Consider the following 23,076-nt stretch of genomic DNA (forward strand, 5'->3'; position numbering starts at 1 on the left):
GCCACCTCTTCTTAATATCTTCTGCTTCTGTTAGGTCCATACTGTTTCTGTCCTTTATTGTGCCCATCTTTGCATGAAATTTTCCCTTGGTATCTCTAATTTTCTTGAAGAGATCTCTAGTCTTTCCCGTTCTATTGTTTTCCTCTATTTTTTGCATTGAACACTGAGGAAGGCTTTCTTATCTCTCCTTGCTATTCTTTGGAACCCTGTATTCAAATGGGTATATCTTTCCTTTTCTCCTTTGCCTTTCACTTCTCTTCTTTTCTCAGCTATTGTAAGGCCTCCTCAGACAACTATTTTGCTTTTCTTTTTCTTAGGTATTGTGTAAAGGACTCTCCATATTCCAGCAGAGCAAGATGGGTTCCAAAGGTGTTTTAGTTTCAGTTGACCATAAAGTAGACCAAGACAAGGAATCTGAGAACAGGTCTTTCTAGAGGAAGGTGTAAGAACCATGGGAGAAGGGTAGTGAGACTGGGAGGAGAAAGTGGCTAATAAAGGGAGCATTATTAGACAACAGTTTCTGTGGGTGACTAGAAAATAATCCTGTGAGGAAACACCAATAAATACTGGGTTAGCAAAAACGTTCACTTGGTGTTTCCTTAAAATGCTATGGAAAAACACAAAGGAACTTTTTGGCCACCCCCAAAGTACAGAACACACACCTCCGAGTTATTCTACCCAAAGGGTAGGGAAAGTTGGTTTGTTATATTCCAGCTCTTCTCAGGGCTAGGGTTGGAGTATTAAAGGGTTCTCCCAGGGATATTAATTCCGGGGCACTTCTGCCTGCCTGGCGCCTGGGCACAGCAGGCATCTGCAACCCTGAAAAAAAGCTCTCAGGCACAGTGAGTGACCCTGACAGCCGGAAGTCTACCTGTGCACATAAAACAGAAGGGTCCAAGGAATGTGGGTGGGGGAGTGACCATGGCCGCCACAGGAGGATTCTTGGTGGAGGTGAGACTTGAGAGCACTCTTTCTCTTCTCTCCTCAGGTCTGTTCATGGTCCTTTCCCTATTGTCCATTGTGTACGGAGCCTTGCGCTGTAACATCCTAGCCATCAAGATCAAATATGATGAATATGATGTCAAGGTGAAGCCCCTGGCCTATGTCTGTATCTTCCTCTGGAGGAGCTTTGAGATTGTCACCCGAGTCATTGTCCTGGTCCTCTTTACCTCTGTCCTGAAGGCCTGGGTGGTCATAGACATACTCATCAACTTCCTCGGCTTCCTCTTCTACCCCTGGATCCTCTTCTGGTGCAGTGGCTCCCCCTTCCCTGAGAACTTTGAGAAGGCCTTCAGTCGTCTGGGCACCACCATTGTGCTGTGCTTCCTCACCCTCCTCTACGCCGGGATCAACATGTTCTGCTGGTCGGCGGTGCAGCTGAAAATCAACAACCCCGACCTCATCAGCAAGTCTCATAACTGGTACCGGCTCCTGGTGTACTACATGGTGAGGTTCATCGAGAACGCCTTCCTCCTCCTCATGTGGTATCTTTACAAGACCGACATCTATATGTATGTGTGCGCACCCCTGCTGATGCTGCAGTTGCTCATTGGGTACTGCACGGCCATTCTGTTCATGGTTGTGTTCTATCAGTTCTTCCACCCTTGCAAAAAGCTCTTTTCCTCCAATGGTTCCGAAAGCTTTCAGGAGTGGCTAAAGTGTGCCTGCTGTAACCGCAGGCGGCGGGAATCCTGCGAGTCTGCAGAAAAGACAGACCTAAGGTCACCCACAGACAGAGAGGAGACCCCTTCTAGCAGTAAAATAAGTTCCATGCCCAGCCAGATCTTGAATACTGATGAGCTCTCTTCTGCTTAATGGGACCTGAGTCTCTTGAGGCCCAGATGTAGTGTTTGCTGGGTTGATCCCTGTTCTTCATGCAAGTGATGGGCCCTGCACAATTAACAAAGCAGGAATTTAGCTCTCAACTCCTTGTGAGTTGTTCACCTTTAGAGAGCTCTTGGTCAGGTGAGTGGGAACCATGGAGAGAAGTCAGGGGAACCCATGAGTGTTGCAGTGGCAGCCTAAAGCACCACCATTTACAGTTGACCAGACGTTACTGGCCTTGTCATTGACAAAGTACCCATGATATCTGAGTTGGCTGTTGAGAGCCATCACATAGAATGAGGACAGGGGATTTCTTGTGTTCTAGTTTTCTGGACTACTGGTTTAGGTAGCCTAATGTTTTATTATCCCTGAGAAGAGTTCTCACCTAAGAGCTGTCTGATTACCAGAGATGGTCACTGGGGTTTTTGCCATCAGCCACATCATTCCTATTAGAGTTTTTAGAGAAGGCTGTTCAAGTTTGGTTTTTGAATAGACAAATGTTCCATTTTCATCTCATTGGGACTCTTTGTACATAACTAGCTGTAGCAACCTTGGCCTCCTATTTCTCATTGACTCAAAAGTCTGGATTTTCAAACTCTATTCTTAAAGAATCCATGGATGAAAAATTGAGTTCTAAATTTGGTTACAGAAGCCATAGAGTTTTAGAGAAGTTGTGTTCCTTTAATATGTTGGAGAAACTCTGGATTGAGGGGGTTGTTAAAATATCAAAATGATTTTGGCTTTTATAAGCAGAATTCTTACCTTCTTGTGTTGGTGGAAGGTGTGACTCTGCTAGAAGGTGGGCTTAACCTCTTCAAGATGCAGTCCCATCCTATAGTTTTGGAAATTTCTAGTAGAATTGGCTAGGATTTGTCTTCTTAAGAAAGAAGAAAATAAAATTCAGTCTTTACTCCACCTCTTCCTTGCCTGTCAGGAAAGTTTCAGACAAGAGTTACCTTGGTTAACCTAAGTTCTTCTAGAAAACTCCATAGAAATTTCTCACCTAGCACAGGTATATAGGGCATTTTAATTTTCATTATTTGAAGGAGCAGAGTTCCCCCCTTCAGTTAGATACAGACTTCAGAAACTTAAATTTTACAAAGAGATGGAATGACCAGAAGATTTTTATCTTTAATAACTGAATGTACCTTGATTTGGTACGATTATGAGTTAATTTGAGTAAGAATTTCAGTTTTATCCTCCTACACTCTCCTATCTTCAGTATAATTTCTCCTTTAATTTGGAACCCTGTTTCTTTCGTAAAAGGATCTGTAGAATCTCCTCAGTTGTCCAGGGAAAATGCCTGGATCTAGTGCCATTATTTCTACCATAAAAACCTTGATAGTGAAATCCCTGGGAGCAGGTGACCTGTCACTGACAAGGCAGGACATTGCAGGTCAGTCAGAGTTGACAGTCTTAGAACCCTAATGGCTGAACTTTCTGAACCATCCAGTTTCTAATAGCTAGTTTGTCAGGGAACAGGTTAAATTGGTGAGTTTGAGCAGGAGTTGTGGTCAGAATTAGACCAGGATGGAGAGACTGGTACTTCCCCAGCGTTCATTTGGAAGCCTGTCTCAAGAACCATGACAAAAGCTGGGCCTTCAAATACATTTAAAATCATTTTAATGTAGCATGTAGGTAAGCATATTGAGTGACCCCAAATCAAACTAACAGTGATGGTCTGTCACACTCCCAAAGTCCAATTTTAAGCCACATTTATAAGGATATTTATAAGGTTTGGTAACTAAATTGGACATTTTGTTATCTTTAACTCTTGATATGCAGATACCCCTCCTTTGGGACCATATACATGTAGTCACTTTGGGGAAAGAAACCACTGCTTTTTTCATGGCAAAAATGTAAATCCTAGTGAACTGAGAAGTTTTTTTTAATGATTTATATTATAACTCTGAAAAAGCAAAATTATGCAGAACTAAGTTGCCCTAAAGACAAACAACCAGCAAATCTCCTCCTATCTTGAGAGTTAAAATGTCTTTTTCAGTTATAATTCCAATTTTTAAAACTCTCAGTGCTTTGTCTAATTAATTACAAGCCTTAACTTGTCATAAGAGATGCACCAACTGAATCACTATCATTTGACTGGATGGAAGTGAAGTATTTCCTCCAAATATATTGAAACGAGGTCATGAAACATGTTTAGACTTTCTTTGTTACTGGAGACAGTGCAGTATAGAGGTTGGCATCATCCTGATAACCCAGCAAATTACTTACTTTCTCTCTGCCTCAGTTTCCTCACCCATCAGATTTGCATGATATTCTTGCCCGGCCTACCTCACAAGGCTGTCAGCAGAACAAATTTAAATAATAGCTGTGAAAATGCTTTGAAAATGTTTTTAAAGTGCCATGCATGTTTAAAGGAGTTGTTTTTATAGTTACTCAAATCCCGAAACAGGTTATTGTTTTTGTTTTACTGTTAGAAAAGAAACAAGTAACATCATTCACATGAGTGTCTTCAGGGAATATGTCAGCCTTTGACCTTATAGAAAGACAAGTGTAAATGGTCTTTACTCTTGGAGAGAACTCAGCACTTGCCCTTTCTCTTACCATCAGTTACTTAAACAATTAGCACTCAAGCATATAGTACTTGGAGGAAAAAGACCCACTGAAATCTGAGAAATTGCTTTTGATAGCAGATGAGCTTATCATTTTTGTATCTGTCATGTTTCATAAAGGATATAACAGCATCTTTTGTTAATTTTGCTTTCCAATTTGAATGCCTGATCCTGCTAGACTTTAATTGAATGTGGATATTATCTTTTCAGCCTTGTAAATGGGAAAAATAAACTTTAAAATTGATTGTCAAATGCAACATTTCCTTGGAAGCCTCCTTCGAACATTAGTGCTATGGTTATGAGTGTATGTATTAGTACTTCTCAGCCTGTATGTACATTGTGGATGAGAGCTTTTGCAGGCTGCTTCTCAGCAGCCATTCACTCTAATAAATATTGTTTATGTTTCTTCATATAATAAATTAATTTTTCAATTTCTCCTTGCTTTTCATTCCTTAGAGTCCTTGCATGGCTTTATTACTTCAGGGACTATTTTAGAAACAAAGTTGAAACTGTTTTTTTTTGTGATTATTTATGATTTTGTAATCTCATCTGGAAATTTTGTCTGTAGGATGAGAAATTTGAGAGTGCTAGTGCTCTGCCTGGCAAGACACCAACAGTCCATAAAATTCCTCTGATTGTTTTATAAGCCTTTATCCCATTTTTTAAAGCTACACTGCTAAATCCTAAAATTCTGCTCAAACATAAGTGGTATACTGATCCAGAAATATAAGATATCAAATGAGTGACTTAATAGTTACATAAGCAAATAGTCAAATTGTAAATGATGATCTGTGGTTGGAAAAAGAATCAGGTTTTTTCTACATGTCAAAATGCATTATTTTTTTTATTGAGGTATACTTGATATATTAGGTTCAGATATACAAATATAATGATTCAATATTTGTATATATTGCAAAATGATAACCAATAATTCTACTTACCATCTGTCACCATACAAAATTACAAAACTTTTTTCTTGTGATGAGTTTTAAGATTTACTCTCTTAGCAACTTGGAAATATGCAGTACAATATTGTTGACTCTGGTCACCATGCTGTTTATTATATCCTGTGACGTATTTAGGACTAGAAATTTGTGCCTCTTGATCCCCTCCATGGATTTTACCCACCCACCCCCAACTGGCAACCACTAATCTATTACTATATCTATGTGAATTTGCTCAGTCGTGTCTGACTCTTTGTGACCCCATGGACTGTAGCCCACCAGGCTCTTCCATCCATAAAATTTTCCAGGCAAGAGTACTGGAGTGGGTTGCCATTTCCTTCTCCAGGAGTTTTTCCTGACCCAGGGATCGAACCCGGGTCTCCCACATTGCGGGCAGACACTTTTACCGTCTGAGCCACTAGGGAAGCCCTCTATAACTATGAGGTTTTTGTTGTTATTGTTGTTTATTTTAAGAAAGATAAATACTGTATTATTTTACTTATATGTGGAATCTAAAAAAAAACAGTTATTAAAGGGGTCATTTTTGGAGCATGAACTAGACAAGGATTGTTGCAATCACTTCTTTGCCTCTAAAGGTGGTCTTGAAATTTGGAAAGACTTAGCTATAGGATAAGTCTTTTGGAAGAGATCTCTTGGTGTTAAGTCAACCCCTTGAGAAAACAGAAGGTCAACAAGAGTAGTTTTTAAGTAGGTCATTCTGAAATTACTTCATATGGTGTTTGTAAATGTTTTATTTTGAAATAATTTCAAGCTAATAGAAGAGCCTTAGGAATGGTGCAAGGAATTCCTTTATCCTTCACTCAGTTTCATGTATTAATATTTTGTCATGTTTACTTTATAATTCTTACTTTCACTCTTTTCCCCCTTTATTCCTAAACACTTCACTGTGTATTCTCTTATACACTGAACAAAGTCATTTTCTTACATAGCCATAGAACAGTGATCAAATTCTGGAAATTCAATGTGATTGTGATACTGGTATCTAATCTAGAGTTCATATTCCATTTAACAATTGGATCAATTCATTTGTTTCCAGAAACCTTTAACAATGTGAATCTATTCAGTTCTCATCTATGAGTTCTCTTTGTTTAAAGTTATGATGAAATTTTAACTTCCCTGTGAAAGATGGGAAAACTAGAGCAGACTTTGAAAATCTGTTTGAAGAAAACATGCATTTTATCAGTACTAATAGCTTAACAGCATAAATTTGGGATGTATACTGACAAACTGTGTTGTTCAGTTGGTAAGTTGCATCTGAGTCTTTGTGACCCTATGGACTGCATCTCACCAGGCTCCTCTCTCCTCACTGTCTCCCAGAATTTGCTCAAATTCAAGTCCATTGAGTTGGTGATGCTGTCTAACCATCGCATTCTCTGCCTCTTTCTTCTCCTTATGCCTTCAATCTTTCCCAGCATCAAGATCTTTTCTAATAAACTGTCTCTTCACATCAGGTGGCCAAAGTATTGGAGCTTCAGTTTCAGCATCAGTCCTTCCAGTGAATATTCAGGGTTGATTTCTTTAGGATTGACTGGCTTGATCTCATTGAAGTCCAAGGAACTCTCAGGAGTCTTCTCCAGCACCACAGTTCGAAAGCATCAATTCTTCAGCACTCAGCCTTCTTTATGGTCTGTTACATCTGTACATGACTACTGGAAAAACCACAGGTTTGACTATAGGGACTTTTGTCAGCGAAGTAATGTCTCTTCTTTTTAATATGAAAATTATGGGTGATGCTTTTTCATGGATCCCCATCTTAACCATCAAGGGTTGGCTGCTTAATACATGAACGTGTAGTTCATACCCTGCCCCCGTCCCACTGTGATAGTTCATTTTACACTTTTTATGCCCCAGTTTCTAAAAATTTGGAAGCAGGTGAGGGAAGTACAGTATATATTATTCTCCCGTGACCACATTTTTCCGGGTGCCCCATTCCAGGAGACTGTATTCTCTGTGAACAACTTTCCAACTGGGAAAGAGCTCAGAAATACAAACTCTAAACACTATAATCAGAGAAGGCAATGGCAACCCACTCCAGTACTCTTGGCTGGAAAATCCCATGGGCAAGGGAGCCCGGTAGGCTGCAGTCCACGGGGTCACGAAGAGTTGGACATGACTGAGCGACTTCACTTTCACTTTTCACTTTCATGCATTGGAGAAGGAAATGGCAACCCACTCCAGTATTCTTGCCTGGAGAATCCCCGGGACGGGGGAGTCTGGTGGTCTGCCATCTATGGGGTCGCACAGAGTCAGACACGACTGAAGTGACTTAGCAGCAGCAGCAAACACTATAATGAGTGATGTTTTGAGCCTTTTTTCTTTTATCAAAAAAGGCACTTCATATCAGTATATGATATGAAGAGAGCTTGGAATTCAGAAATATTCCCAATCCCTTCTTTCCCAGAGCACAAGAAACCCCATCAGACTAGGCCTCTAACCTGCTAAGAATGTGTATGTCCACTGCAGAAACCTACCTGAGGGGATGCCTTATGTCTCCCTGTCACCCTCTCTGTGTGGTCGTTTCTCTAGAAATGCTCTGGAGGTCTAGACCAAGGAAGTCTAAAACAGTGCTATTTTAAACCGGTTTTGTACCCAGAGCATCCCTGAGGAGTATACAGCAGGATGCAGCAGCATCTCTTTGCAGTGGGTTTTTTCAGAAAACTCACCCAGACTCCCCCGTGTGAGGTTTCAGCATCTGCCCCCTCCCAATGAGAGATTCATCCAGAGAAATCTTGAGATTCTGCCTGTGCTTGTGCTCCCTCCCTGCCTCCTGTCCTGAATTAATTGTCTGTCTCCAAATGATGAGTTCCTGATTGAAGTTCCTGATTAGCCTGCTTCCTAGAGTCCTGGGAATATCTTCCTCCATAGACATCTGCATTATGCATACTGGTTTCATTTCTTATCACTCAGCTTCCTATTTTAATTACCTAAATTTGGCAGTTAATGAATTGGGTTCTCAGGAGCGATGGCACTCAAGAAACAAGATAGGATTTAGAAATTCTATTTTGGAGTGGGGCTGCAGGACTATCCTCACCCCACCACCATCACCACCCCTCCCCCTCCCACCTCACCCCACTGCCCTGTCCACTGCAGAGGAAACTGCTGCCCTGGTGTTGCCTTCTCCCGACAAGGTGACCTTCTGAAATAGAGCGGCAGAATTATTTAGAACAACAGTGCTCAGCTGTAGAGCTACAGACCTCCACCAACTGCAGAAGCATTGCGCTCCTCTCCACTGACAAGGGATGTTTGACACTATTCAGAGGTGTCTGGCACACATTTGTACAATTGTTTTTCACACCTATGAGGATGCTATTGTGAGTGATAGAACAAGACTGATTAAAAGTGTCACTGTATTTAAAGTAACTTTGTCATTACACGCCCCTCCCAGTCCCTACCTTGAACAGGTGTTAAAAACTCAAACACCATCATGTGGGAGGTGACCTTAAAAGACCTCCTTTGTAATTGAGAGTATGGGGAATTAATATTTTTTCTTTAATTTTTATTGGGGTATATAATTTATGTAAAATGTTGTGTTAGTTTCAGGTGAACAGCAAAGTGAATCTTTTATATTGTATATACATGTATGCACTCTTTTTCAGTTTCTTTCCCCATGTAGGCCATTACAGAGTATTGAGTATAATTCGCTGTGCTATAAGTAGGTCCTTATTAGTTATCTATTTTATATATAGTAGTGTGTGTATGCGGAGAAGGCAATGGCACCCCACTCCAGTACTCTTGGCTGGAAAATCCCATGGACGGAGGAGCCTGGTAGGCTGCAGTCCATGGGGTCGTGAAGAGTCGGACATGACTGAGCGACTTCACTTTCACTTTTCTCTTTCATGCATTGGAGAAGGAAATGGCAACCCACTCCAGTGTTCTTGCCTGGAAAATCCCAGGGACGGGGGAGCCTGGTGGGCTTCCATCTATGGGGTCGCACAGAGTCGGACACGACTGAAACAGCTTAGCAGCAGCAGCAGCAGCAGCAGTGTGTGTATGTCAGTCCCATTCTCCCAATTTATCCCACCCTGTTGAGAATTACTACTCTAGAAAGTTTTTTCACTGATGGAATATCTTCTCATGTGTACTTACAGTCTACTTTTTTCCTTGTGAAATGAAAGTTGTTCACATACAAATCACTTGGCTTCTCTCATTTCCAGCTTGATTCAAGAGACGAGAAATTATTTTTTTATTTTTAAAATGTAATATGACTCTGTGAGTATTCTGTCTTCAAGAAGTAAATTATGTACCTTTACACAAAGTGTGTCATCAAGGTGAAATGCTTTTACAATTTCAAAGTACTAAAAAGATGTGTATTATTTATCATGATAACCATCAAAATAATGAAGAGATTTCTACACATTTTTCAATTCACTTCCTTGGATTCATGAGAAATTCTATCAAGGTGCTTTCAGCTACAATTCATAGAACACCTGATTCAGTTCAGTTCAGTCACTCAGTTGTGTCCAACTCTTTGCGACCCCATGAACCGTAGCACGCCAGGCCTCCCTGTCCATCACCAACTCCCAGAGTTTACCCAAACTCATGTCCATTGAGTCGGTGATGCCATCCAACCATCTCATCCTCTGTCATCCCCTTCTCCTCTTGCCCTCAATCTTTCCCAGCATCAGGGTCTTTACAAATGAGTCAGCTCTTCGCATCAAGTGGCCAAAGTATTGGAGTTTCAGCTTCAGCATCAGTCCTTGCAGTGAACAACCAGGACTGATCTTTAGGATGGACTGGTTGGACCTCCTTGCAGTCCAAGGGACTCTCAAGAGTCTTCTCCAACACCATAGTTCAAAAACATCAATTCCTCAGTGCTCAGCTTTTTTATAGTCCAACTCTCACGTCCATACATGACCACTGGAAAAACCATAGCCTTGACTGGACGGACTTTTGTTGACAAAGTAATGTCTCTGCTTTTTAATATGTTATCTAGGTTGGTCATAACTTTCCTTCCAAGGAGTAAGCATCTTTTAATGTCATGGCTGCAATCACCATCTGCAGTGATTTTGGAACCCCCAAAAATAAAGTCAACCACTGTTTCCAATGTCCCCATCTATTTGCCATGAAGTGATGGGACCAGATGCCATGATGTTAGTTTTCTGAATGTCGAGCTTTAAGCCAACATTTTCACTCTCTTCATTCACTTTCATCAAGAGGCTCTTTAGTTCTTCTTCACCTTCTGACATAAGGTTGGTGTCATCTGCATATATTTCTCCCTGCAATCTTGATTCCAGCTGGTGCTTCTTCCAGCCCAGCGTTCCTCATGATGTACTCTGCATATAAGTTAAATAAGCAGGGTGACAATATACAGCCTTGACGCACTCCTTTTCCTATTTGGAACCAGTCTGTTGTTCCATGTCCAGTTCTAACTGTTGCTTCCTGACCTGCATACAGGTTTCTCAAGAGGGAGGTCAGGTGGTCTGGTATTCCTATCTTCTTCAGAATGTTCCACAGTTTATTGTGATCCACATAGTCAAAGGCTTTGGCATAGTCAGTAAAGCAGAAATAGATGTTTTTCTGGAACTCTCTTTCTTTTTCGATGATCCAGCAGATGTTGGCAATTTGATCTCTGGTTCCTCTGCTTTTCTAAAACCAGCTTAAACATCTGAAAGTTTACGGTTCACATATTACTGAAGCCTGGCTTGGAGAATTTTGAGCATTACTAGCGTGTGAGATGAATACAATTGGGTAGTAGTTTGAGCATTCTTTGGCATTGCCTTTCTTTGGGAATAGAATGAAAACTGATCTTTTCTAGTCCTGTGGCCACTGCTGAGTTTTCCAAATTTGCTGGCATATTGAGTGCAGCACTTTCACAGCATCATCTTTCAGGATTTGAAATAGCTCAACTGGAATTCCATCACCTCCACTAGCTTTGTTTATAGTGACGCTTCCTAAGGCCCACTTGACTTCACATTCCAGGATGTCTGGCTCTAGGTGAGTGATCATACCATCGTGATTATCTGGGTCATGTAGATCTTTTTTGTACAGTTCTGTGTATTTTTGCCACCTCTTCTTAATATCTTCTGCTTCTGTTAGGTCCATACCATTTTTGTCCTTTATTGAGCCCATCTTTGCATGAAATGTTCCCTTGGTATCCCTAATTTTCTTGAAGAGATCTCTAGTCTTTCCCATTCTATTGTTTTCCTCTATTTCTTTACATTGATCACTGAGGAAGGCTTTCTTATCTCTCCTTGCTATTCTTTGGAATTCTTCATTCAAATGGGTATATTTTTCCTTTTCTCCTTTGCCTTTCACTTCTCTTCTTTTCTCAGCTACTTATAAGGCCTCCCCAGATAGCCTTTTTGCTTTTTTGTTTCTTTTTCTTGGGGATGGTCTTGATTCCTGTCTCCTGTACAATGTCATGAACCTCCATCCATAGTTCATCAGGCACTCTATCAGATCTAGTTCCTTAAATCTATTTCTCACTTCCACTGTATAAGGGATTTGATTTAGGTCATACCTGAATGGTCTAGTGGTTTTCCCCACTTTCTTCAATTTAAGTCTTCTAAATTGAAGAACACCTGATTAAACAATAAGATTTTGTTATCTGATCTAAGAATTTTTGCTGCTTCATCTTCACGTTTGCCTCCTTATGATTGCAACATGACAGCCTGGGCTCCAGGCACTACAGTTATACAACTGAACCAAAATTAGAAAAAGGATTTTCCTTCTTTTAGGAGGAAATCTTTCCTAGAAGCCACCTATTTCCCCTTCAGCAGAATTCCATAAGTTTCTTATTGGCTGGAGTTGTCATATCCCTACCTCTAAAGCTGTCTCTGGCAAGCAGAATGATGTTGTCATGGTTTTGTTTGACTACACAGCAGTCATTCCTTGGGGCTGGCAAAGATGCCACTATCCTTTAGCTTATGGGAGGAAGAACATCCACAAAAAATAGGTTTCTGCAAACAGCAACAAGTGGGGGAAATGGCCGTTTGCTGGGCAATCTGACATTTCACTCTCATTTCTTAAAATTTATTTATTTTTGGCTGTGCTGGGAATTCGTTTTTGTGCAGGCTTTTCTCTAGTTGTGGTGTGCAGGGTCTCCTCTCGAGTTGTAGTGCTCAGGCATCTCATTGCGGTGGCTTCTCTTGTTGTGGAGCATGGGTTCTAGGGCGTGTGGTCTTCAGTAGTTGAGATACACAGGCTTAGCTGCTCCACGGCATGTGGGATCTTTCTGGATCAAGGATCGAACCCATGTCTCCTGCATTGGCAGGTGAATTCTTTACTGCTGAGCCACCAGGGAAGCCCTGTCATTTTTTAAAAAATAAAGATTCAAGGACTTCCCTAGTGGTCCAGTGTTTATGACTCCATGCTTCTAATGCAGAGGGCACAAGTTTGATCCCTGGTTGGGGAGTTAAGATTCCACATTAATCTTAAGGTGGCACAGCCAAAAAATAAAATCAGCTAAGGTGATGAATTTGGGAAGAATATGAAAGCTCCCTATCTCCCCTCCAAAAACAAAATCCTATACTTATGTCCTTTTGCATTGAAGTGAAGTGAAGTTGCTCAGTCGTGTCCGACTCTTTGCAACCCTGTGGACTGTAGCCCACCAGGCTTCTCTATCCATGGGATTCTCCAGGCAAGAATACTGGAGTGGGTTGCCGTTATATGTCCCTGATTAAGAAACTCTCAGGAAGAAGTCATATGTTGAAAAATAGGAACAATTACATCCAATTATCTTGTGAGAATACCCATTAGTGGGATTGTGTTTGTGTCCTTGGAGTGAAATTGTGGATCTGCGGGCAGGGAAGAGAATTCTCAGGTCTGGAGAATTAGGAATCCTAGAGGTTGGAGAGGGAAACAGAATATTCATTCATTAGTTCAACAGCTAATTGAAGTGCGCCCCCTTGTGCCAGGTGCTGGACTAGGCAATGAGGGTAGTGTAGTGACTAAGACACCAACCCTCCTTTCCAGAACTCACGGTCCCTTCGAAGAGTCAGACACCCAACCTGGTTATCTCAATGCACTGAGGTAAGAGCTATGATGGGACTATAAGCCAGGAGGTCCGAGGGACAGACAGGAGGAGTTCAGATCTGGTCTTGAAGGTCCAGAGATATTCAAAGAGAAAGTAACATAAAATCCCAGACCAGAGATGAATTTACCCTGAAGTTTATAGCACGTAAGCTTTAGGCTCCACAATGAATGCCGGGAGTGTAGCACTTTCTAGGCAGCAAGGAGAAATTGGATACAATTCGAAAGGACATTTACTAAGCATTTCTGCCACACCGTCCAAAGGGATCACAGAAGGACAGGATCAGAATCTCTAAGGCGCCAGTACTTTGTTCTGATTTTCATTCGGAACATTCTTTCATTTTGTACCTAATTTTGAATTCATATTTTTTATCATTTTTTTCCCCCAAAACTTCTCCCCAGACCAAATTGTCTAGGTTTCAGGCCCCATTAAACTTATATCTGCCCCTGCTTGTGATCTGAAACATGAGTAGGTGTTTACCTGGTGGAGGCCGTGGAAAGAATTTTCATGGTGTTCTAAAACACCATGTGCAAAAGCCTGAATTAATAAAAAGGAAAGTTATAATCAGAGAACAGCTTATAGGTCTTTGTTGCATGATCATGGGAGAGAGGTGAGGTTGGATTACTGGCCACATTGTGAGGGGGAGAAAAAATGATAGTGTTAATATGAACCAGGTCCTCTGCTAAGCACCAGTATCCACGTGATCACTTTTATTCCTCACAACAATCCTTTGCAGCCATTGCTGCAATTATTTCCATTTTACAGAAAAGAAAGCTGAGAGTAGTGAACTAAAGGAATTTTCCTGTGGTTGCACAGTAAGTAGTAGAGTTAGTATTCCAGCTCAATATTGTCTGATGCCAAAGCTCAAGCATTTAATCACTAGGCTCTCCTGACTCCTAAACTTTGCCCAAATTGCAGATGTGGTTAAGTTTGGCAGATGTCAGAGACCAAGGGGAGAAGCAAGCCTGGTGGCACTTCCCAGGGTAGCCTGGAATGAAGGGGCAGAGTACATAGAAGGCAGCTCTTACTCATTAGGGAGGGATCGATCATCTCTGCTGAGACCCCAGGCTGGGGGCTGAGGCAGGGCACCCCCCACAGCTCCCAGCACTGGAGCCCTGCTCTGAAGCCATAAGGGGGACACTGGGCTGAAACCAGGAGGGTCCCAGGGGAAAGAACTCTGGGTTGAAGTCCTGTTCTTCTACAATATATCTGCTCAGGGCCACTGTCCTGTGTTTCTAGAAAAACTGATAGAACTTCTCAAGGCCAACAGGTGTAGTTCAGCACAGGTGAACCTAGAACCCAGTTGATCAAGACTTATTCTTTGGAACCAAAGAAGTTAACACTGCTTAAGTAGATAAATGAGAAAAAAAATATTTTCTTCAAACTGATTTTCAGAAGGGACACTATTAAGTGCTCACATTGTAGAGGGAGAGTTTGGCTAAGGGGTCATAGTTACGGGACAGGTGATGGTGTCAGGCCAGGATCCAAGGAAGACTTCAGTCCCTACCCAGACCATCCACTTCTTTCTTCACAGTGGCCAAGGATGGTGTTTCCTGAGAGAAGAAAGACCTTTTGTTATCTCCCCCAACCTTGATGGAGAACTCTAGTTGACTGGTGTGACACGTCTAGAAAAATCCTTCTCCCCCCATTAGGAAGGTTTAAGTAACATGTTAAACAACAAACTGCAAGACCTATGCCATTGATTTTGTGTGACTGTCAGTCCTAATACTTGTGAATGCCATGATGTCTAAGCCAGCACTGTCCAGTATGGCAGGCATTAGCCATGTGTGATTACTAAGCACTTGAAATGTTCCTAGTCTGAGTTGAGATGTGTTGTAAATGTAAAACACACATCAGATTTCCAAGACTTAGTACCCCCAAATAATATTAACAATTTTTATGTTTGATTACATTGCAATGATAACATCTTAGATATATTGGACTAAATACAGAATTTATTAAAATGAATTTCACCCCATCTAGTTACTTAAAAAAATTTTTTAATAAATATTTATTTTTGGCTGCACTGTGTCCTCATTGCTGCATGGGCTTTTCTCTAGTTATGGTACATGGGCTTCTCACTGAGTGGCGTCTGTTGTTGCAGAGCACAGGCCCAGGGGTGCACAGGCTTCAGTAATTGTGGCTCCCAAGCTCAAAAGCACTTACTCAGTAGTTGTGGCGAATGGGCTTACTTGCTCCTCAGCATGTGGGATCTTCCTGGTTCAGGGATCAAACCCGCATCACCTGCATTGGCAGGCAGATCCTTTGCCACTGAGCCACCAAGGAAGCCCCTACTTTTAAAATTTTTTGTAAAAAAAATTATTGTCGTAGAGTTGATTTACAATGTTGTGTTAGTTTCAGGTATACAACAAAGTGAATCAGTTTTTTTGTGTGTGTGTATAAATATGATCTCCAGTCTTTTTAAGATTCTTTTTCCATATATGTCATTGAGTAGAGTTCCCTGTGCTTTGCAGTGAAAGTGTTAGTCGCTAAGTCGTGTCCAACTCTTTGTGACCCCATGGACTGTAGCCCGCCAGGCTGCTCTGTCCATGAGGTTTCCCAGGCAAGAATACTGGAGTGGGTAGACATTCCATTCTCCAGGGGATCTTCCTGGCCCAGGGATTGAACCCAGGTTTCCTGCAATGCAGGCAGATTCTTTACCATCTGAGTCACCAGTGTGGCTATTAGGAAATATAAAGTGTTGTATGTGACTGGCTTCTGTGGTTTGTGTCATATTGGACAGCGCTGTGCTAGACCTTTGAATAGCTACATACCTTGAGGACCTGCTTTTCTATGAAGAGTACTAAACGCACCACAGAAAAGTCAACCTAGTCTCATTCCTGGATGTCATTTTCCACCCATCTTGTCAGAAGAATTGTATTTTCAGTAAGAAGGAGTCATCCTTACTCTATTATTTCTGTGTTCAAAGAGAGGGTGAACACAGCATGTCCTGGCCAGTGGGGCTGATGTTTTCCTATATAGTGGTTCTTAACCTTGGCTGTGCATTAGAACCACCTGGGGGCTTTAGGAAATTCTGAGGTCCGGCTACACCCCAGACTACAAGTGGCAATGTGTGGGAGTGAGACCTGAGCATCAGGATTTTCCTAAAGTTTCCCCAGGCGATTACACTGCAGCTGGGCTGTCCAGCAATTCAGAAATCTTGCTGTATAAGAAAGGCAGGTGTCTGGGACCTAACAGCAGGTGAATATTTCATCAGATATATGTATCAAAAGGTAACAGAATCACTGATTTCATCATGCTGAGCTTAGATAGCCAAATAAAATGTAGCTTCTTTGTATTCTAGAATGGATCTGAACTTCCTCCTGACTCCCCTTCCTCAATGACACACACACACACAAACCCAAACAGATAAAAAAAAACCAAACAAAACAAAACTTTTCTAAGCCTGGTGTCTCCATCTATGCTAAATTGAATAGTCTCTTTTACTAGCTGGACATCTTAGACTTAAATACTTTGTATTTCATTTAAATTTTTTTCTTTAAATTTATTTTATTGAAGTATAGTTGTTTTACAATGTTGTGGTAATTTGTGCTGTACTGCAAAGTGACTCCAGTTTTATATATATATATATATATTCTTTTCCATTGTGGTTTATCACAGGTTACTGAATATAGTTCCCTGTGCTATGCAGTAGGACCTTGTTTATCCATCCTATATATAACAGTTTACATCTACTAACCCCAAACTCCCAGTCTATCCCTCTCCATCAGTCCCCTCCTCCTTGGCAACCACAAGTATATTCTCTATGTCTGTGAGTCTCTTTCTATTTCATAGATAAGTTCATTTGTGTTATATTTTAGATTCCATATATGTGGTATCATATGATACTTGTTTTTCTCTTTCTGACTTACTTCACCTAGTGTGACAACCTCTAGGTCAATCCACATTGCTGCAAATGTCATTATTCCAATTCTTTTTCATGGCCAAATAGTAGTGTGTGTATATATATACACACCACATCTTTTTTATGTTTTACTTTTCATATGTATTTAACAAATTTACAAATTTTAATTTTTCCTTATAATTTGTACAGAAGACTCAAATATGGACAATCTGTGTTTTTCTCAGTTCAGTCGCTTAGTCGTGTCTAACTCTTTGTGACCCCATGGACTGCAGCATTCCAGGCCTCTGTCCATCACCAACTCCCGGAGTTCACTCAAATTCATGTCCATCGAGTCAGTGATGCCACCCAACCATCTCATCCTCTGTCGTCCCCTTCTCTTCCCACCTTCAATCTTTCCCAGCATCAGGGTCTTTTCAAATGAGTCAGTTCTTCACATCAGGTGGCCAAAGTATTGGAGTTTCAGCTTCAGCATCAGTCCTTCCGATGAATATTCAAGACTGATCTCCTTTAGGATGGACTTGGATGGATCTTGCAGTCCAAGGGACTCTCAAGAGTCTTCTCCAACACCACAGTTCAAAAGCATCAATTCTTCGGTGCTCATCTTTCTTTATAGTGCAACTCTCACATTCATACATGACTACTGGAGAAACTATAACCTTGACTAGATGGACCTTTGTTGACAAAGTAATGTCTCTGCTTTTTAATATGCTATCTAGGTTGGTCATAACTTTCCTTCCAAGGAGTAAGTGTATTTTAATTTCATGGATGCAGTCACCATCTGCAGTGATTTTGGAGCCCAAAAAATTAAAGTCAGCCACTGTTTCCCCATCTATTTCCCATGAAGTGATGGGACCAGATACCATGATCTTAGTCTTCTGAATGTTGAGCTTTAAGCCAACTTTTTCATTCTCCTCTTTCACTTTCATCAAGAGGATCTTTAGTTCCTCTTCACTTTCTGCCATAAGGGTGGTGTCATCTGCATATCTGAGGTTATTGATATTTCTCCCAGCAATCTTGATTCCAGCTTTTGCTTCTTCCAGCCCAGTGTTCCTCACGATGTACTCTGCATATAAGTTGAATAAGCAGGGTGACAGTATACAGCCTTGACGTACTCCTTTTCCTATTTGGAACCAGTCTGTTGTTCCATGTCCAGTTCTAACTGTTGCTTCCTGACCTGCATACAGGTTTCTCAAGAGGCAGGTCAGGGGGTCTGATATTCCCATCCCTTTCAGAATTTTCCACAGTTTATTGTGATCCACACAGTCAAAGGCTTTGGCACAGTCAATGAGGCAGAAATAGATGTTTTTCTGGAACTCTCTTGCTTTTTCGATGATCCAAGGGATGTTGACAATTTGATCTCTGGTATTTTTCTAAAAAGATACAAATGAACTTAATTTACAAAACATAAACAGACTCACAGACTTAGAAAATGAGCTTCTGGTTGCCAGGGGTAGGGGTAGGGGGCAAGGTTAGATTGGGAGTTTGTCCCACATCCTTTTTATCCATAAAATGCTATCTTTTAGAATATCATCATCCTTGCCCTCCTCCTTTACTAAGATGGAGTCAAGGAAAGACGCTATATGGGAGAGACACTGTGTGCACTGACCTCATGGCAGAGGTACAGCTGAACCCTCTGGGCTGAGGCTGGTCCTGGGGCCAGGTCAGGCCCGTGTTAGCTCACACCTGGGCCCTACGTCTTCTGCTGGGTTCTGCTGCCCAGGTCTGCCATGGATAGGGCCAGTCTTCTGCTGCCTTCCTCAGCATTCCTCTTCTCACTGTGAGTTGCCTACCCTAGAGCCCACCCCATTCCCTCTTTTGGGGCCTGCAACCTGGCTGCTCCACAGAGGGCACATAGAAGACTTTTGGCCTCAGCCTCATGTCCCACCTCCCCAGCAAGGTTGGGCTTCTGGATCCCTATGGCCACACGGGAGGGCTCATTCCTGCCCTCTCTCTGTGTGGCCTCAACTCCTCCTTGGTTACTCATGATTAGGTTAGCCTTGAACAAGTGTCACTCATAGAGTCAACAATGGGAAGAGAAGCACAAGCTCCGAATCTCTCAACTGAATCCATATGTCCCTTCCCAGGCTGAGGTCAGGGGAGGGCCTTCAAAATGCAGGGGACTCCCTCTTCCCTCAATCCACCCACTCCAAGGGCCCACTGCCCATTTCTTCACTCACATGACCTGCCTTTCTGTGGGGCAGAAAGTTTGTTCTAGGTGACCCAGGCTGAAATAGTATCTTCTCTATTCTGCCAGAGCAGTGTGGCCTCAGCCCTTTAGGATTTGATTTTTGTTTTTTCTTTGTTTGTTTTTTTAAGATTTTATGTATTTATTTGGCTGTACCAAATCCTTAGTTGCGGCACACAGGATCTTTAGTTGTGGCACGTGGGATCTAGTTCCCTGACCAGGGATCTAACCCAGGCCCCCTGCCTTGAGAGGACAGAGTCTTGCTGGACCATCAGGGAAGTCTCTCAGATTTGCTTTGGATGTGCTCAATGAGAACCAAAGAACTTAGAAAATGGTTCTCACAGCAAAGCCTGGCTCTCGAGATCAACGATTCAACTAAAAAAAAATCATTTCTCCAACCTCAAATGGAAACACTACCCTCTTCTCTCAGATGCTAGCCTCAGTCACATCCATCCATTCTGCCATCTCAGGCCAATGTTGCCTCAGGGTGACTAGGGACAGGGTCAGACACGTGGAAACACAACAGAGAAAAGTCCACTAATGTGCAATTTCAGATATGATTGTTACTCTTAGTATAATTACATAGGAGCAGTTTACTGAGGACCAGTTCCTATTTTGTATGCTTGACATGAATTAAGTCATCTTAATCCTGATCACAACATGAGAAAACAGGCACAGAGAAGTTAAGTAACTTGCCGAAAGTCACACATCTGTCAAGGTCAGCTAGGGATTTGAATCTAGACTGGGTTTCAGAGTCTATTTTCTTAATTTATTTTTTAAATTTTTAATTGGAGGATAATTACTTTGCAATATTGTGTTAGTTTCTGCTGTACAACAACATGAATCAGCCTTAAGTATACATATATCACCTCCTTCTTGGGTCTCTCTCCTCAGGGAGACTCCCCCTCCTCCTCAGACTCACCCTTTCCCCATCCCACCCCTCCAGATCGTCAGAGCGCCGAGCTGAGTTCCCTGTGCTGTGCAGCAGCTCCCCACTGTCTGTTTCACACACGGCAGTGTATATATGTCAGTGCTGCTCTCTCAGTTTGCCCCACCCTCCCCTTCTCCACCTGTGTCCCTATGTCCATTCTCTACATCTGCATCTCTATTCCTGCCCTGCAACTAGGATCATCTGGACAGTTTTTCTAGATTTCACACATGATGCGCTCATATACGATATTTGTTGTTCTATTTTTGACTTACTTCACCCTGTATGATGGACAGAATTCATCTTCTTAACCTCTTCTCTCCCTCCAGGAGGACCCTTCCCCTCTGCATGCTCCCCACTTCTCTTCTTGAGAGGTATAAAGACAAAGAGCTCTAAGAAAATATTCTTTTGACATGGGAAGCCCAGGATGTCTCACTACCAAAAGACTTTTCAGAAAGAGCTGAAGTACAATATTTTAAAAGTAAATGTATGTGCCAGAAGACGATTCAGTTGGGTTAACTATCAATCATTAAGTCTCCTACTCCCAACAGAATTTAATCTGTCTCTGTGGAGTGCAAGTCCTTGCTTCAGGCTCTTTTGAATTCTAAACACTTCCATTAACCTAGTTTGATTTATTGTGAAATGCTTCCACCCTCACTCCTTAGCCTTGCTCACTACTGCCTTTTAATTCCTTCTGTCCAATACCGGTACCTTCACAATGTACAACATGGCCTGGTGAGATTATATATTGTTTCCTTTAAAATACACTCACACACATACACATTTTTGTCTTGAGAAGAGAACTCAGGATTCACTTTGTTTTTTCTTGATCTATATTTTTAGTGGTACTGGATCTTTGTTGCTGCGTGGGCTTTCTCTAGTTGCAGCAAGCAGGGGCTACTCTTTGTTGCAATGCACAGGCTTCTCTTTGCAGTGGCTTCTCTTGTTACAGAGCACAAGCTCTAGGCACATAGGCTTCAGTAGTTGTGGCCCACGGGCTTAGTTGAGCCACAGTTTGTGGGATCTTCTCAGAACAGGGATCAAACCCATATCCCCTGCATTGGCAGGCAGAATGTTATCCACTGTACCACCAGGGAAGTCCTATATATTGTTTTCTGATTGAGTCCTCCATGTATATTTTATTTCCCCAAACTGACTGTGAACTCCTGGAGGGCAGAGACTGTATCCTGTATCAGACTCACAGCCCCCACAGTGTTAGCACAGTAGGGCGCACAGAGAAGGGGCTCAGTCAATATTTGTGGATTGATTCCCTTGGGAAAAAAATTAATGCTCTCTATTTGCTTACTTTTCAAATCTTTGAAACTTAAATTCAGTCTCTGGCTTCCTTTATTTGTCAAATATATACACTGGGCTCTGTGCTAAACTGCATAGGTTGAAACTTTAGTACTGCCAGTTCCTGGCTTTGGGCTAGGTGCATTCACCCTCTGTGCCTCAGTTTTCACAAATGTAAAATGGGGATATAATTGTGTTATCTCACAAGGTTGGTGTGAGGAGTATAAATGAGATAATATACACTGAAGAATTAGACTAGTGCCTGACATGTTGTAAGCATTCAATAAATTCCAGCTATAAAAAATGGATGCACATTTACCTTACCCACTTCTCCTACCCTCTAGCTTGAATACCCCAAGCACATATTTACATGCACATGACAAAACATAATATTTAAAATATTTAAAATTTTCTATCCATTTACCCATTTCCTCACATTTTTGAAACACTGTTTGTTATGTAATTTCCCAAGAAACCCCTTGATGGTCAGGCTTTCCAGATGGCGCTAGTGATAAAAAAAAACAAAAAACAAAAAAACCCTCCTGCCACTGCAGGAGACAAGACACCCAGGTTCGATCCCTGGGTTGGGAAGGTCCCCTGGAGGAAGGTATGGCAACACACTCCAGTATTCTTGCCTGGAGAATTCCATGGACAGAGGCGCCTGACAGTCTACAGTGCATGGGGTCACAAAGAGTTGGCCACAAATGAAGCAACTTCACAGGCACTTCAACGGTCACATGATCCTGGCCACCAGGTGGCGGTGTTGTTCAGTCGGGTACAGTACATTAGCAATTGCCTTATACTTAGGCTAAAGCTGAAACTCCAATACTTTGGCCACCTCATGCGACGAGTTGACTCACTGGAAAACACTCTGATGCTGGGAAGGATTGGGGGTGGGAGAATAAGGGGACGACAGAGAATGAGATGGCTGGATGGCATCACCAACTCGATGGACATGAGTTTGAGTGAACTCCGGGAGTTGGTGATGGACAGGGAGGCCTGGCGTGCTATGATTCATGGGGTCGCAAAGAGTCGGTCACGACTGAGCGACTGAACTGAACTGAACTGAACTGATACTTGGGCTTAGCCTGAACTTCCAACGCTGTTTCAGAAGTAGCACAAGTTACTTTCCTTGTCCTATGACTGGCTGTTTTTTCCTTCTACTTCTTTTCCTGTCTATTGCTTGACTCACCTCCATTATACATCTCACCACCTCCTCAAATAACCCACCTCCATTACATATCTAACCACCTCCTCAAATATGCACCGTGTAACTGTGGCCTCATAGAAATCTGGTTGAGGTTTCCATACCACCCAGCAAGGTGTTGACCAGAAATGAAAAAAGTGAAAGTGTTAGTCGCTCAGTCATGTCCAACTCTTTGTGACCTCATGGACTGTAGCCTGCCAGGCTCCTCTAACCATGGAATTATCCAGGCAATAATACTGGGATGGATATAATGTTTTGTATTTT

General features: G+C 41.9%; 1 protein-coding gene across 3 annotated transcripts in view; it reads left to right on the forward strand.

Annotated features, from left to right (window-relative positions):
* The window catches only part of XK (X-linked Kx blood group antigen, Kell and VPS13A binding protein), an 86,428-nt gene that overhangs the window by 48,142 nt on the left and 15,210 nt on the right, over positions 1 to 23,076 (forward strand). For 2 of the 3 annotated variants that reach the window (XM_088833727.1, XM_088833726.1), the window contains exon 3: positions 989 to 1,446. In XM_088833727.1, the coding sequence (XP_088689853.1) occupies positions 989 to 1,446 (458 nt within the window). Of the gene's footprint in view, positions 1 to 988; positions 4,832 to 23,076 lie in introns of those variants that run through there. The other variant, XM_055393911.2, reaches the window with a different exon arrangement.

This window comes from Moschus berezovskii, chromosome X, assembly GCF_049115385.1.
Source record: "Moschus berezovskii isolate FMDL1 chromosome X, NW_MosBer_1.0, whole genome shotgun sequence".
NCBI classification, from domain to species: domain Eukaryota; kingdom Metazoa; phylum Chordata; class Mammalia; order Artiodactyla; family Moschidae; genus Moschus; species Moschus berezovskii.